Source organism: Culex quinquefasciatus, chromosome 3 (genome assembly GCF_015732765.1).
Source record: "Culex quinquefasciatus strain JHB chromosome 3, VPISU_Cqui_1.0_pri_paternal, whole genome shotgun sequence".
Classification (NCBI taxonomy): domain Eukaryota; kingdom Metazoa; phylum Arthropoda; class Insecta; order Diptera; family Culicidae; genus Culex; species Culex quinquefasciatus.
This window is the reverse complement of record NC_051863.1, coordinates 122333768-122349229: the sequence shown is the minus strand read 5'-3', so window position 1 is coordinate 122349229 and position 15462 is coordinate 122333768. Positions and strand designations below refer to the sequence as shown.

The 15462-nt window shown below is 37.2% G+C and overlaps 2 protein-coding genes across 4 annotated transcripts in view; both read left to right on the top strand.

The window, feature by feature from the left end:
- Positions 1-15462, top strand: part of LOC6050731 — a 365664-nt gene that overhangs the window by 49676 nt on the left and 300526 nt on the right. The gene's annotated exons all lie outside the window — the stretch shown is intronic.
- On the top strand, positions 11805-13622 carry LOC6048450. The gene is made up of 2 exons (XM_001865334.2): positions 11805-12028; positions 12113-13622. Exons 1-2 carry the CDS (start codon positions 11852-11854, stop codon positions 12290-12292), a joined length of 357 nt encoding a protein of 118 aa, XP_001865369.2. The 5' UTR covers positions 11805-11851; the 3' UTR covers positions 12293-13622.

The following is a 15462-nucleotide window of genomic DNA, read 5'->3' as shown; positions in this document are numbered from 1 at the left end:
AAATGGGCTGTACGTTGCAAAAGTATAAAACAGTTGGACCGACATCAGGCGTTCGTTGAGGATGTACGCCCGCCTATCATTGGTCTTCGGATTGTAGTTTTGTTTGCTTTGATACCAGTATTCGATAACCTTGCAGAAGCTAACTGTAGAATGCGTGTCCATCAGTTTAATTTTATACTTTGGATCATCTAGCACCTGCAGGTTAGGGTATTTAGTAAGTAAGGACTTCTCGAACGAGTTAACCACGAAGGGTTGTTTGATTCGGTCAAGATCAGCTAATGTTCTATAGTTTGGCTCATATTGCATCGAGCTTAAAAATGCAATTACTTTTGCAAGATATGCCTCCATAAGAAGAAAGCTAAGAATTTCAAACGTTAGACTAACAAATCTTGTGTGCTGCTTAATGAACTTCATTATGACTGGGTTGGATCGATCTGTAAGTTTATGCTTTAGCAAAAAATATCCTGCTATCATTATTACTATAATCCACACCGATACTCTAAAGGGTCGAAAAAGTTTAACAAATATTACCCTTTCATGACGTTTTGGTACAGTTACACATATATGCTCAATGTTCGGTAGAAATACTTGATCATAGTTAAACAATTCTAGTGAATATTTCAAAGAAAAATCGAACAATTTCCTCTGAGCTGAAATATCTGAATCATCAACCAATTCCTCAATATCGTCAGCAATCCTTCTATAACTTATGGTTCCATTCAGATGACCAACGATCGTTTGCACCAACTCAGCATCAATACCGGTTGCGGTATGCTCGTCAACATATCCATGAAAAGGTATTGCTGCATTGACGAGAATCTTGAAAACATACTGCTTGAAGTTGAGCAGTTTTGCTCCAAATAAATCGTTTACTGGGTTGGCCACTGAAATCACTTGATCACTGAAAAAGTCCATCAAGAAATATTGTAAGTAAAACTCATTGTGCTTCACAAAAAGAACACTTAAGCATCCATAGAACTTCAAAACATTTGCAATTTGTTGCCTAAGTTGAACACTATCGTCACGAAGAAACAGCACCACCTTTGTTCTCGATTGCCAAAGAGCACATTTGATCAGTTTCATCATTAATGTTTCAACATCATTATTGAATGTTTGCCAATAGCATAGCATAGCATAGCATAACGGGTCTGCACCACGCTGTAGGGGGTGCCACAATGGTCAATTCTATATTCTTAGACAATTTGCTTGCTGCCCGGTACAAACAAAAATATCAAAGAACGTAAATTTCCACACTGTGCTCCAAGGCCACGCCCATACAGTCCCGTGGGGATATGGGAGGGGATGTTTTTTGTTGTTCACTAGTGGCAAAAGTGCAGGGAACCCATGCGACTTTTAAAAGTGAACGGAATATTTTTGGGAGGCTTGGAATGGGGGTAAGTGGAATTTCATCGGGCCAATGAAAAATAATGATTTCGTTTTGTCTTTAATGTGTTGTTGGATTGTCAGTGTACGTGTTAGTCTGTTGTGAAATGTTTTATAGATGTAATATAATGTAAAGTTATATGGATTAAAATATTGTAATACAGTGCAATATAATGTATTATAATGAGATATAATGTATAAGGACCATTCACAAACCGAGTGGACACTTTTTGGAAATTTCAAACCCCCCTCCCCCACATCGTGGACAATTTCCATACAAATAAATCTTTTTTGTATGGAGCGTGGACAATCGCCAAAACCGCCCCCACCCCCCTAAGGTGTCCACGTAGTTTATGGATGGTCCTATTTAATGTTATATAATGTAATGTAATGCAAAATAGGATAAATCGAACCTGAAAATTTTATTGACAGCTGGAGCAACAATGATAGCGAGAAGATCGACAGCCAGGGGGTTCACTGTAATTTATATCATGATAAATAATGTTATGTAATGTTATTTGATGTTATATAATGAAATATAATGTTATATGATGTAAATAATAATTTATAATGAGATATAATATATAATGGAATATAGTGTATATAATGGAATATAATGAAATATAATATATATATAATGGAATATGATGTATACAATGAAATATAATGGAATATAATGTATACAATGAAATATAATGTTATATAATGTATATAATGGAATATAATGAGATATAATGTATATAACGGAATATAATGAATTATAATGTATATAATTGAATAGAATGAAATATAATGTATACAATGAAATATAATGTTATATAATGTAATATAATGAAATATAATGTATATAATGAAATATAATGTTATATAATGTATATGATGAAATATAATGTATAAAACAGAATAAAATGAAATATAATGTATATAATGGAATATAATGAAATATAATGTATATACCGGAATATAATGAAATATAATGTATATAATGGAATAGAATGAAATATAATGTATATAATGTAATATAATGTAAAAATAAACAATATATGGAATCATCGATAAACAACTTGAACTGTTGGTTTTTTTTTTTTTTTATTTTATTTTATTTTATTTTATTTTATTTTTTTTTTTATTTTTTTTTTTTTTTTAACGTGGTTTATGGGTGGTCCCCATGTTAGATACTCATATCTACATTGATCGTTAACTGTTATTTAAATGATTGTCCCGTTAAGTATTGGATTTAATTAAAACTCATGCATTTGTTTTTATTTATGCGTCTCCTTTATTTTAGAACCATTTTTCGTCGCCAGACTCTGCTGACTCCTCCTTCTCCAGTATTTCATCAATTTTTCCGTTCATTTTCGTCTTGTCCTGCGCCAACAGCTCGAAATCCTCCAGATCCATATCTTCGTACCTCGCCATGTTCTCGGCTATGATGTCCAGCCAGGTAAAGGCAGGCCTCCCCTTTTTCCGATAGTTCTTCTTATACTTTGCTGCCAGCTGAAGCAGGTGTGAATCGCTCATCCTTTCAAGGTGGGCCCAGAACCTCATCTGAAGAGCACGTATCCTTTTCGTGATTGTTTTACCATCAAGCAGTTTTTTTGGGTCCACTTCTTTATCTGCATTGTCCGGATCCACACACAGCTTGGCCAGTTCATTAATAATCTGCCTTTCGTACCTCCTAAGAGACATACGTGACCGCTTCGTTAGTACGGACATCTGCGCCCCGTAGTACATAGTAGGAGCTACGATAGTTTCATACAACATTTTGCCGATCTCTGGTGTTGGTTTGTTTTCCCTAGCGAACTGCATGACCATTTTTGAGGCTTTCACGGCCTTCTGACATCTTGATCTCAGCGTTTTTGCTCTGCAGAGTTTGTCGGTGATAGTTATACCCAGGTATGTCAATTCCTTTGCTAACTCGTACACGGTTCCTCCTAGCGTTATGTTCGCTGGTACGTCGCCACCTGGTGATCGAATCAAAACCTTAGATTTATCGGGGTTGGCGTTGAGGTTAACCTCCTTCAACCGATTCTGCATAGCTGTCACCAGCAAATCCAGCGATGAGGAGCTGTTAGCCAGGATTAGCACGTCATCAGCATACACTAGTACCAGTGGGAAACTAATCCTTCTGTGTTGATCGAGAACAAATCCACCATTTAGATCAAACTCAACTTTCCGCAACACGAACTCCAAAATTAGATCAAACAGCACCGGGGACAGCGGGCACCCCTGCTTAATGCCCTTCTTTCTGATCTCTCGGAGGGAGATCTGACCCTCCCACAAAGTCTGGAAAGATTCACCTCTCATGCACTCTACTATTCTCGCTGTGAGCTCACGGGGAACATTTTTCTTGTCCAACACCTCCTCCAGATCTTTCAAGGACACATTGTCAAACGCCTTCGATATGTCCAGCCCCATGACGTAAAGGTCGTCTCCCGCGTTCCATTTTTCCTCTAGGATTCGTTTCGCCACAAATATGTGGTGGAGCGTGGAACGTCCTTGAAGGAATGCCGCCTGGTGATTCCCGATGATCTCTGCATTCTCTAGTAACGCGTCCAGCAGCCACGACGCATACAGCTTGTAGCCGATGCTACTCAAAGATATTCTTCTATAATCTCCGACACATTTCGGACGGGCCACTTTAGGTATCGGTACCATCATCGTTTCCCTCCAGCCATCTGGTACCTCATTCTCATCCCAAACTCTTGCGAGGATGTCCTTGAGCTCTTGAATGGTCCCGCTATCCGCATACTTAATCAGCTCCGCATTTATGCCATCCATACCCGGCGCTTTCCCGTTCTTTAGCTCCTTGATCAAACGATCGATTGTTCCACTCCGCGGTTGGGGGGCCGACCCTGTATTATCTAGCTTTGGAGGTAACAGGTCTGGTCCACTGTCTCCAAATAACCATTTTTTCATAGATATACAGGGGGTCACTGTACGGCTCGCTTTCTTCTTGTGTACTTCATGAACTTGTGCGTCAAGTTCCTTTTCTCCTGCAGCGTAACATCTTTTACCTCCTCAAAAAACCGTTTCTGCTTTTCGTTCTCTTTGTGGGCGCACAATTTTCCAAATCTGCATTTCGATGCCTTCAGATTTTTCAAAGCTTGTTGATCGTATGGATGCATCTTAACCCTTGTCGTCCACTTTTTTACGTCCGCGAAGGATTTTCTTCTATCTGGGGATAGTGGAACATTGTGTAACCTCGAGATAGAGTTAACCGCTGCCTTTTTAATCTTCGCCACAAAAGAGTTCCAAACATCAGTTGTACTGCCTGCCGCCACGTTCACCTTTTCTGCCTGTAATTCCTTTTGGTACCGCTCTCTAAATCGTAGGTCCTGCAACAGCTGAACATTCCAATCCTGCCGCCTTCCGATACTGCTGCTCATGCTTGCCCGTAACGGGTTTTCGGCGTCCTGTATTCGTAGCAAAGCTACAATCATCTTGTGATCCGTGCAGACGGCAGAGTTCCACGCGGCTTTGATCCTTTTCAAAAATATTCTGGATCTCCTTGTCGTCATGATATGATCAATTTGCGATGATCGATTACCAGACGCCCATGTTGTGATGAGTGAATTGTCCGCCATTGTACTCCTTAGGCATAGATTGTGTCGCTTGACGAAAAACTTCAACTGTAATCCATTCGGATTACAGATAGAGTGTCCCACAAACTTTCCTACATAAATCCTCTCATCCTCGTCCAAGTCATCGCTTCCGATCTGTGCATTCATGTCGCCTAGCACGATCATCTTGTTTACGTTTACGATTTTTGAGATGCAGCCGCCCAGTTCTCCAAGGAACTTCGAGTAACCGGAGTTAGGAGCATGGATGTTGACGATGGAGATTTCCGCTGGTCCTTTGCTGGTGGGTATAATCGTCTCGATCAGCTGGATGTTGTCTGCTGTGTTTTCCAATTTGACAATTGAGACGTCAAGTTCCTTACGCACTAGAAAAGCAAGTCCTCGGGATTTGTTGTTTTTGTGTTTTGAAATAAGCCAGATAAAGTCCCTTGTCTCGATCCTTTCAGCTTCCACGTTTACTTCTTGAAGACATGCAAAATGCACGTTTGCCTTGAGGAGCTGATCATTTATCACGTCCCGCTTATTTCTCTCGCAGCAACCTCTCACGTTCCAACTGCAGATCTTCGCCATACTCTCGCCATCAAATTCCTTTCGAGGTGGTAGTATGGTCGTTGTGGCTAGAGGTTTCTTGATGTACTCTTTGTAAATCTTTACAATTCCGTTTATCATAACAGCGTTTCCAGGGCCTTTCACCACACAAAGCAGCAGTTTTTTTCGATGACCGTCGGTTGCCTCGGGCCGTACATTATTGAATGTTTGCCAATCGACTAAAATCAGTGATAACTTTCGAGTTGATTTTGACTTTGGGTAATGCTTTTCAAAATTACCATCGATATGCTGCACAGTAACTTGATAACTCTTGGAAATTTCGCGAAAAGTTTTTTCAAGAACGGAATCGTGAAGATCCACAAAGGCCACGTCATGAATTCCTGAATCGGACCTTGTCAGACCGGTAACGATGTCCTGCACCAGGTAAGAGATTTCATCCTGGACATCTGCATTGGCCAAACAGTAAAAGATGGAGATGAGAGTTATCACTTTTAACGTGTTCATGGCTGAAGTGGTTGGACTCAATTGACGAGACACTTTGACTGTGCTTGTTGTATCTATGGCAAACTTATATTCGAACTACCACACCAAAACTGTATTTGAGCAAATTGCTTTGTTTTTCACTCAAAATATATCATCAATATCTGTAACAGTTGTTGTTATTCACAAACTCTTCAAGGTTGTTGATGGTGTAATTCTCTCTTGTAGCAATGACAGTCAATGATGGTTCTGAATTTAGGATCCAGAAATATAGGTCATTCCAGGTCAACTGAGTACACTTTTTTCTATCGATAGTTAACGGAAATCTCAAGTTTGGTGCTGATTAGACCATCCCTCTATTTTTGGCACTGCCCTCTTATTTGACGATTTTCTAAAAAAAAAAATTTTCTTTTAATCATAACTTTGCAACTATTTGAGCAAAAGACTTTCTAAAGTTTGCATTTTATAGAAAAATGTCCAAGGAGTTCGATTAAAAAAAATGTTTTAACCCTTAAACGCCCACTAATATTATATTTTAACGTTTAACGTTGACCAATTCCTTATGTTTTTATTTGTTTTATTTCATCATCATCGTGTTCCCCAGACAATTTTACATAATAATCAATGTAGACCTCAAACTAAAATGAACTATTGGCGAGATACAGCGATTTTTCTGAAAAAAGTTTGATTTTGCGCTGCACTCTGTCCTATGAATTTAAATCCGAAATAAGTTTTTCACATATAAAAACCGAGCTATGCGTGATTCGTCCTTTTTGTTGAAAAGTATACACCATGTACTTCCAAGTGCTGCGTAAAATCATACTTTTTCAGTGAAATCGCTGTATCTCGCCAGTAGTTCATTTTAGTTTGAGATCTACATTGATTATTATGTAAAATTGTCCGGGGAACATGATGGTGATAAAATAAATCAAATAAAAATATAAGGAATAGGCCAAAACTGTATTTTTATTTTATTTACAAAGTTATGATTAAAGAACAAAAAAAGTATTTTTAGAAAATCGTCAAAAACGAGGGCGGCGCCAAAAATAGAAGGATGGTCACATCAGCACCAAACTTGGAATTTCTGTTAACTATCGATAAACGAACGTTTCCTCCAAGTTTGGTCCAAATCGGTGAAAGTCGAGTCCAAAAGTGAACTCAATTGAGATGGAATGACCCATATTTATTTATGACTTTTTTCTAAAAACAGTAGACTTCCTCCTTTAACATTAGAAGTTATGATTCGAAATTTTTAAATTAAATCAACTCTTGACATTCTAAGGCTTGTCATTTCTCAATCAAACTTATTTTTTAAATTTTAAAATGTAAAGGAAAATTTGTTCCCAGTCCAAATCTGATAATCTCTTAAAGTATTTAGTTTATCCCACCACAGATAGACAGTGACGGCTCCCTTCAACCTTCCCGAGGGGAAAAAACTTCAGCACAACAAAAGTAAACACAAAGTAACAGAAACTTTAACACCCCCCCCCCCTTTCTCGCTTTGAATAGAAATCGACCAGATTATGGTAATGATGATTGCGATGGAGGCCAACTTCCTTATAACAGTGCTCGTAGTGGCTTTTTGTCTTGTCTGCCAGCTGAGTTGCTGCCACTGCTGCTCTCTTTTCAAGGATTGCCGGCTGAACTTGGCTCGAGTTTCCCTCGAGTACCCTTGAGACTTGAAGCCTGCCTCGTGTGGGATTTTTTCCCTGCTCCAAACAAAAAAAAGGACCAAAAATGGAAAACAACAGGCCGAACGGACCCTGGAATGAAATTATTGTCAAATATTTGCGATACTTCATGCAAATATGTACAGAAACAGATGATACGGGGTCCGTGTGGTCTCTCCGGCAAAGCTGAAACATTTGAGAAACATATGAACTTTATCCTCCTCCTCCACGATATTCATACATGTCAGAGAGAGTGGAGAAAACTTTCAATCCGTGGGATGGGAAATTTGCCATTATTTTTGCTCGTCTGTTTCGTTTACCATTGCCTTATAGTCATGCGAAATTCAACCCAAAAATTGCTGTTTTGCACAAACATATGGTACCAAAATAACGAATGGAGCATTTTCAAGGAGGGACATTCTCTTGGAAAACGGCAACAAGTTTTTTTTTCTACTTTATTTAATATTAGTTTACAAGGGTTGTTAATGATTACACAGTCGCAGTTTTAGGAACATTTATGGGGTTTAGCTTAGTGACCCAAAACAAAACAAATTAAAAATTATTCGAATGGTACAAAAATAACTGCGCAGTAGGGTGCTAAGAAAAGCTGAAAATTTTGGAAAATATCAAAATATGCCGTTTATCCGAACTAACTCAACTTTTGCTTTTTGTGACCTAATGCTGACTCGATTCAAAAATAAGTAGCTGTGCTCATTTTGAGCCAAATCGGTTAAGGTTTAAGGGTCCCTATGAATTATTGAAAGTTGTATGGGAAAATTTGCAAAAAATATGTCCAGATCTACCTATCCGGATGGGTATTAGAAAGATATTTCCAACGAGTCTAAAAAAATGAAGATCTGACAAACTTATCAAAAGTTATGATCACTTAAGTGTTAGTTATATATTTTCCGGAACCGGTAAGTCACTTGGCCTATATATCAATATTTGTGATCAAAGTACTAATGCAACACGGACCATCCTGATTGGTTTAAATTCGCGGGAGATACAGGTCGTCAAAGTTGGGGTCTTAAAAAGGTCTTTTTCGGGTTGTAGCCGATTCATGGTGGTCACAGTGACCAAATCCGGTTTTCCAGGTTGGTTTCGGAAAGGGGACGTTCTAAGGCAGGGGTGCCCAACCTTTTGGCCCTGCGGGCCAGATCTGATTTTTCTGAAACAGTGGCGGGCCGGAACTAATGTTGGTAAAAGTTCAAAAAAAAAAAATTAAAAAAATAAACTAGTGATAACTATCAAATATGTCTTTATTTCATTTATTTTTATGTTGTTTTGGTTAAAATTGTATTGAAGTTGTTTTTGTGGATTAACATTAAATACCCTGATATCATTAACAAAAAAACATTCAATTCTCGTTGCTGCATTTTTTTAAGTTTGAAAAATCAACGAGACAGGATAAAATTTATTGAAACGAAGCATGGATTCAAATCATCTTTACGAAAAAACAATTTTTGCGTTGTTATGCACCTTTATTTAAATATTTTACAAATCATTTCAAAATGAATTTTAATTCAAAAAATTTAGAAAAGGTGGAGAAAAATAGATATCTGATAAATTTAATTCGTCATTCTTAAATTTTCTTAGAATTATTGAAGCAAATGAAAAAAAAATGCTGTCTGATTTCTTGACTAATTTTGAAAGATTTTTTAATATTTAAAAAATATGTACAGTGACTTTAATTTTGATAAGATTCATTTGCTTTTTTGAAGCTTTTTTTCAGCTAACTTTATAATTAAAAATATGTTCTGAAATAATACATTATTTTTGCTTACTCATTTATGAAAAATCAATTTCGATCAAAATCTTCAAAAATGTAACAATTCATTTAGAAGTAAAAACAGCCAACACTTTAATAAACAAAAAAAAAATACAAACAAATGTGTGAGAAGTAACGTAATTTTTAAATGCTCCCCACTGCTCACCATTTCTACAACTGCACTACAGCTGTAAACATAAACAAAGTACAAGGCTATGTTCAAGCTCAAGCGTGACATATTTTTTGCTGCTGAAGTAACTTGTTTTGAAACATTTTGGATCTGTTGATATCAAAGATTTCGCTGAAAAATTAAGTGCTTCGTGCATTTTTTGTTTGTAGACTAAACGATGGGCGCCCAAAAGAGGCCATTTTTGTTTTTCACGTGACGAAAAATTAAGTCAGAAGTGGGTGGAATTATGGGAATCAGAAGAGCAACCGAATGGAAGTTCCTAGATAATGTATCTTTGAAGCGCAGTGATAATATCCGAGTAAGATTTTTCAATATTAGTTGGCAGGTTACAGATCGATTAAAGTACTTACCACTTCTTGGTATCATTTTGCGAACAGTAAATTGGTTCCGTTTTGACAGTTCTAAATTGAGGCCGCTTTGTGAACCACTATTCTGCACCCAGGTCTGAAGGCAACAAATTTTTTTTGAAGGTGTGATAATTTTGACTATTTTTAATCCGTTTTTCGAAGTTCTAACCCCTAAAACTCAATTATTGCTTTATACACTACACAGAAAAAAAATGTAAATTTGGAAGCTGTAATTTTGGAAGGTTGAATATTACCTCTTTTATGATGTAATTTTACCTCAATTTAGACTGAAAAAGTGACATTACACCAGAATAGTGGTAAAATTACACATTTCCAGAGGTAAAATAACACCTTTTTTCTGACATAAAAGATGTGCCCCTTCCCAGATGTAATATTACCATGATTTTTTTTTCTGTGTATGTAACTAACCAAACATGGTCAGAGTAACGATAAATAGCAGAGTTTTAAAAACAAATTGTGTTTTTGATGATTTATACGTTTTTTTTTTTAAATTTTGAGTATGCCATCAAATCGGTTGTCCAATTTTACATACAAGTTCTCTAAAAAATGTCTCAAATTTCTATCTCATCACCGTTTCAGGCTGCAAATAATTGAAAAACATGTCTTTTTTCGAATGTTCAAAAATGGAAGGGGTCGTACCGCCCCTCCATCACGAGATATAAAAAACGGACCTCGGTTGCGTGATCAAAGACAAAAGTTAACTTTAGGACAAAGTTTCAAGCAAATCGAGCAGGGGTCGGAGAACTTTTCCCGATTTCGTGTGAGTTGGTAGAGAAATACCCTATAAAGAGAACTCCTCGCTAGCTTTCCCTGTGCTGGAAATGGCCGACGAAGGGGCTTCGGCTATGCAAGAGGAAGTCTAGAATGTGAAGTTTGAAAAATGAACGGACGTCCGACGTCCTTGTGCTCGGTTCAATGGAATGCTGCAGGATATGTGAACCCTTGATGCGCAAGGAATGTTTCTTGATTTTTTTTTTATATTAATGTTTATTTCAAACCATCGACCCGCAAGTCAAGGGTTATCCAACCCAACCTCGAACCCGTACCCGTCATAGCACGGGTCCCGTTGCAATTGAGGATGGAAATAGCCCCACATCCAGCGTAATCCAGTGCAGGAGAAAAAAAAGAATCCTCCAGAAGGTGAAGGATTTTCCCCAGCTTGTTTGTCTAACGCGAACAGACGCGGGCAAACGATATTTATAGATCGATGGTTTTTCGTTTAGGTTTACAGTTTTTTTTTCTCTCTCACTCCTTGTTCCACGTGAAGGACCCTTCACTCTTGGAGGGCCATTGCTCTTTGCTGGATATGGCTTACTAAATGGTGGAACTGGGGTTGGGAAAGTATAGGCATTCCATCGATTTATCATCAATATGTGGGCTGAGGTGATTTTTATGGGATTCAATATTGGCTCAAACTCAGATTGTTTTTCTTCTTAGTAAATTGATAACTATTAGAATCAATTGTGTATTCCAATGAGATGGAAATGATTTCTATGATTTTATTGTTTTGTTAAATGAAAGCTGCTGTATACAAAAAAGCAGTATTTAGGCTGCTTGTAAACGGCCAAAGTGCAGATATTTTTACATTATTTTATGAAATGTCCAACTTTTGATAGACAGTGTCATTTTGAACACATATAAGAAGTTTCCCAGCGTACAGCCAGCAACAAATGTATGACGCAAAGTAACTTCAAGTGTTCGTTAAAGAGCACCTGTTATAGAGAACCACTTCCAAAGTCTTATCTCTTGGAGCACCTCACCGAGGTAAACAACTTACTTCCGATGAAGGTATAAATTATTCCACTCTCTCCGCCGCTACTGTCACTATTGTATCAGCAAAGTTATCGACTCAGCTCCTCGTCATGAAGTTTCTCCTGGCCAGTGCCACTCTGTTGGCCACCTTCGCCGTGCTCATCCTCGCCGACAGCAACCAGTGGGGCCGTCGAGTTTCCGGCGACCGTCTGCTGAACCGAACCACGGTCGTGAATAATTCCCTCCCGGTTCCGATCAAGACCGCCGTCGTCCAGTACCTGCCACCGGTAAGATCCGCTCGCTGACCATTCCGGTGTCGTTGCTAATCTAGCGATAAATTTCGGGTTCCCACACCCAACAAAAAATTACAGCCCGGCGTCCGACCACCGAACGTGACCTACATCGTGGCCAGGGATAACGTGAAAAATCCGGGCCAGGGCGGTTTGGCCGCGCTCATCTCGGGCGGGATCAACCAAACCCATGCCACGGTTAAGCTGAGCTCCCGGCCCAGCTTGGGTTTCAACTTTACGGTGGAGATTTACGGCCGGTAGGGATTGACAGACTGGGATGGAGTGGAGTTGAAGAGAAAAGTTTTGCAATAGTTTGTGGAAGAGTTCGAAGTTGGGATAAATTCCCAAGTAACAATTTAAGTTTTAAAACGATCTAGAAGAGATTATTAAGAGTCGTTGGCCAAAAATGGTTATAAAACATTTTAGTCCTACATGCTGTATTAAACACGAGTTAAAGCTGAGGTAAGTGCAAAGTGGACTATTTTAGGAGGTTATGAAGATCAATTTTCAAGGATGTTTTAAAACGATATAATCTAGCAGATAAGTTTTAGCAATGTCTTCAAAGACTCTTGCTGAATTAAATAAATCTTGTGTAAATGATAAATGGTTTTGGAGTATCCTGGAAGACTTCTTAGCAACTGAAATAAATCAAGATATAAATGGAACAGCTCTTGAAGAAAACCAAACGTGCCTTAACTAGATCTTATTGAATTCAAAAATATTATCATCAAAACCATTCTGTCTTATAGTGTACCCTACTTGATAAACAAGTATTAGAAAATTGTACAAGACAAAAATTTACAAGAAAAATGCTATATTGAAAAATAAAACATGCATAATTTAGTGAACATATCCAAAAAGTTCATGCCATTAAAAAATTATCGAATAATTTTTCAAGATGCCTCGAAAAAATACTGCTCGCCTTGTTGAATCTATAATTAACCTACAAGATTTTCATGCCAAAATACGTTTAATTTCTGATATCTCTCAAATATTCAACATGGCTGCGATTTTTTGCCCAATTTCTTGCCTCTCAATATGGCGAAAATCGTTAAACCATTCTTTTCTTGATTAAAACCATGTTAAATGTAATTATTCTAAGCATGCTCTTGGTCGGGACTTCTGAAGAACTGTAGGACTTGTGAAATACTTGATATTGCTTTAACCAAGGCTAAATCACACATTGCACTGGCCGTAGCGCATGCTTGTATCGATGGTGGAAAATAGATCCGGGTAGTGAAAATTTCTGGACCAACACGGGAAAAGGGTGGACAAAAATTTCGACTGTGTAGCTAATTTTCAGGTTCACATTACTCGGACATTCAAACAACAGCAATCCTCTCCAGCTTTCTTCCGCAAAGGGGATTTAGATGAGTAGTTACCTGTTGTCTAAGAGCTTTAATAATAATTGTTCCAAATTTGCATGCGCCCTTTTTGATTGTTGCTGTAGATTTGATCATAATTTTCTCTCTAAATAAATAAAGACAATAATAGCTCTGTTTTTTATTCATATAACATTAACAATACTGCGGAAAAACATACTACATGACAAAACGTATTCCAAAGTGTCAATTATTTGGTTTGGCTTTATTTTGTCACATATTCTATATTTCACTTTATCATGAACATGATCATGGTTTTCGTCGCTTTTTCTTTATTTCACATACACATTTACAACGTTTGTCATAGGTTTCATCCGCCACAGAAAAAATAATCACAAATAACACTTTTTATTCTCTTATTAATCGATCACCTAACCTCTAAACTGCACTGAACAAACTGAGCGTAGCAATACATGCAACAAAATATTCATGGTTTTAATTAAGCCATTTCTAAAACTAAAGAGTTTTAATCTTATCTTCAGGAAGCCGTTGTGAATTTAAAACATTCTTGAACAAATCAACTTATTCTTGGACAAGAAAATGCCGTTTTGGATGTTGAAATAGTTAATTTGAACGCTAGTCAGGTTAATAATAAAAAAAAACACATTTCCTGCCTCGTTAGTTTTCATCCAATGATGGATTACGAATCAGCATAGACATTGCACAACACTAATTTTCTTCAATCCTCAGAAAAAATCACAAACTAGGGACGGCATGGTTCGACTGCTCCTTGAATAATTTTAACCGCAAACAAATCACTTTTCACTTTAAATGGTTTTCACAGAGATAGCAACAATAATGGTAACGGAATTTTTCTTTCATAATCTGTAAATTCACACAAAATGTCTCCTGCAACTGCGCTGCTGCTGCTGCTCCATGATTGAAATGTTGCTTTTGACAGCTAAAGTCCTACGGTTTTGGAACATGCAACTACTAGCACAATTGGTATTAAGATGGTTTTATTTGAGTCACTAAAAGAATGCTTGAAAATCTTATTTAAACTAATAAATAAAACTGTTTCGACAGTCTTGAAAACCTACTAGAAAAGTTTTCAAGATATCTTGAAAGAAAAGCGAGGATAGAACTTGATAGGATAATTCAAAGTTGTTATGAAACTTGGTAACATTTTCCAAAGCTTTAATAAAACTTGTGAAGAGTATTAGGCAAATCGTTTACTTGGGTTGGGGGATTAAAAAAAAAGTTATGCAAATAAAGTCTAAGAAAATGTCTAGTTTTTCAATTTCAAATAAATATTGAAAAAGTTTTTATTTAGATACATACTGCACAATTGCTACAGGTACAGTAGACACACTCTTAATTGGGCTTATCAGACTCATTTATACATGTCGACGCAGAATCAAACCTAGAAAAATAACATGTTTGTTATCGTGATTGTCAAGGGGTTTCCAGCATCAAAGATTACTAACCAGTCTGAATGGAATTACCAGGATTACCGGCAAAATGTCACAGCTTACTTTTAATTTGCCAGAACTACTTGGGATTGCCAGAAACTACACTGAATTGCTCAAAATTAATTAGAATTACTTGGAATTACTGACTAACTTTCAGCATGTTAAAAAAATGATTTGGATTGACTGAAAGCTGTCAAAAGCACAGCATTTGAATTAGCACACATTTGAAGTGGCGAATTTCTAAAAAGCTACTCTGTACTTCTTACAACTATAAAAGATACCATCAAAGAAAAGAAACCAGCAAACATAAACAAACAAATGTCAAACACCCTTTAAGGGGTAACTTGACTTGCCACCCTGGCAATATTTACGCTTTGATTTTTTGATTTTTTTAACGATGGATATCAAAAATCCAAGAATGTAAGCTAGTTGTATACATTTTTGTTAATATTTGGTGAAAGTTTGATGCAATTTGGATGATTTTTAGGAAAACTGAGTGGTCCATAAACAACGTAGTTTTGAAAAATAGAGTATTTTGCTTTTGTAACGCAAGTTTCCCGTTATGAACCTAACAATATGGGTATCAAAATTCATGATTTTGAAGCACCAACTCAAAACTGGTCTTTAGGAATGCTTT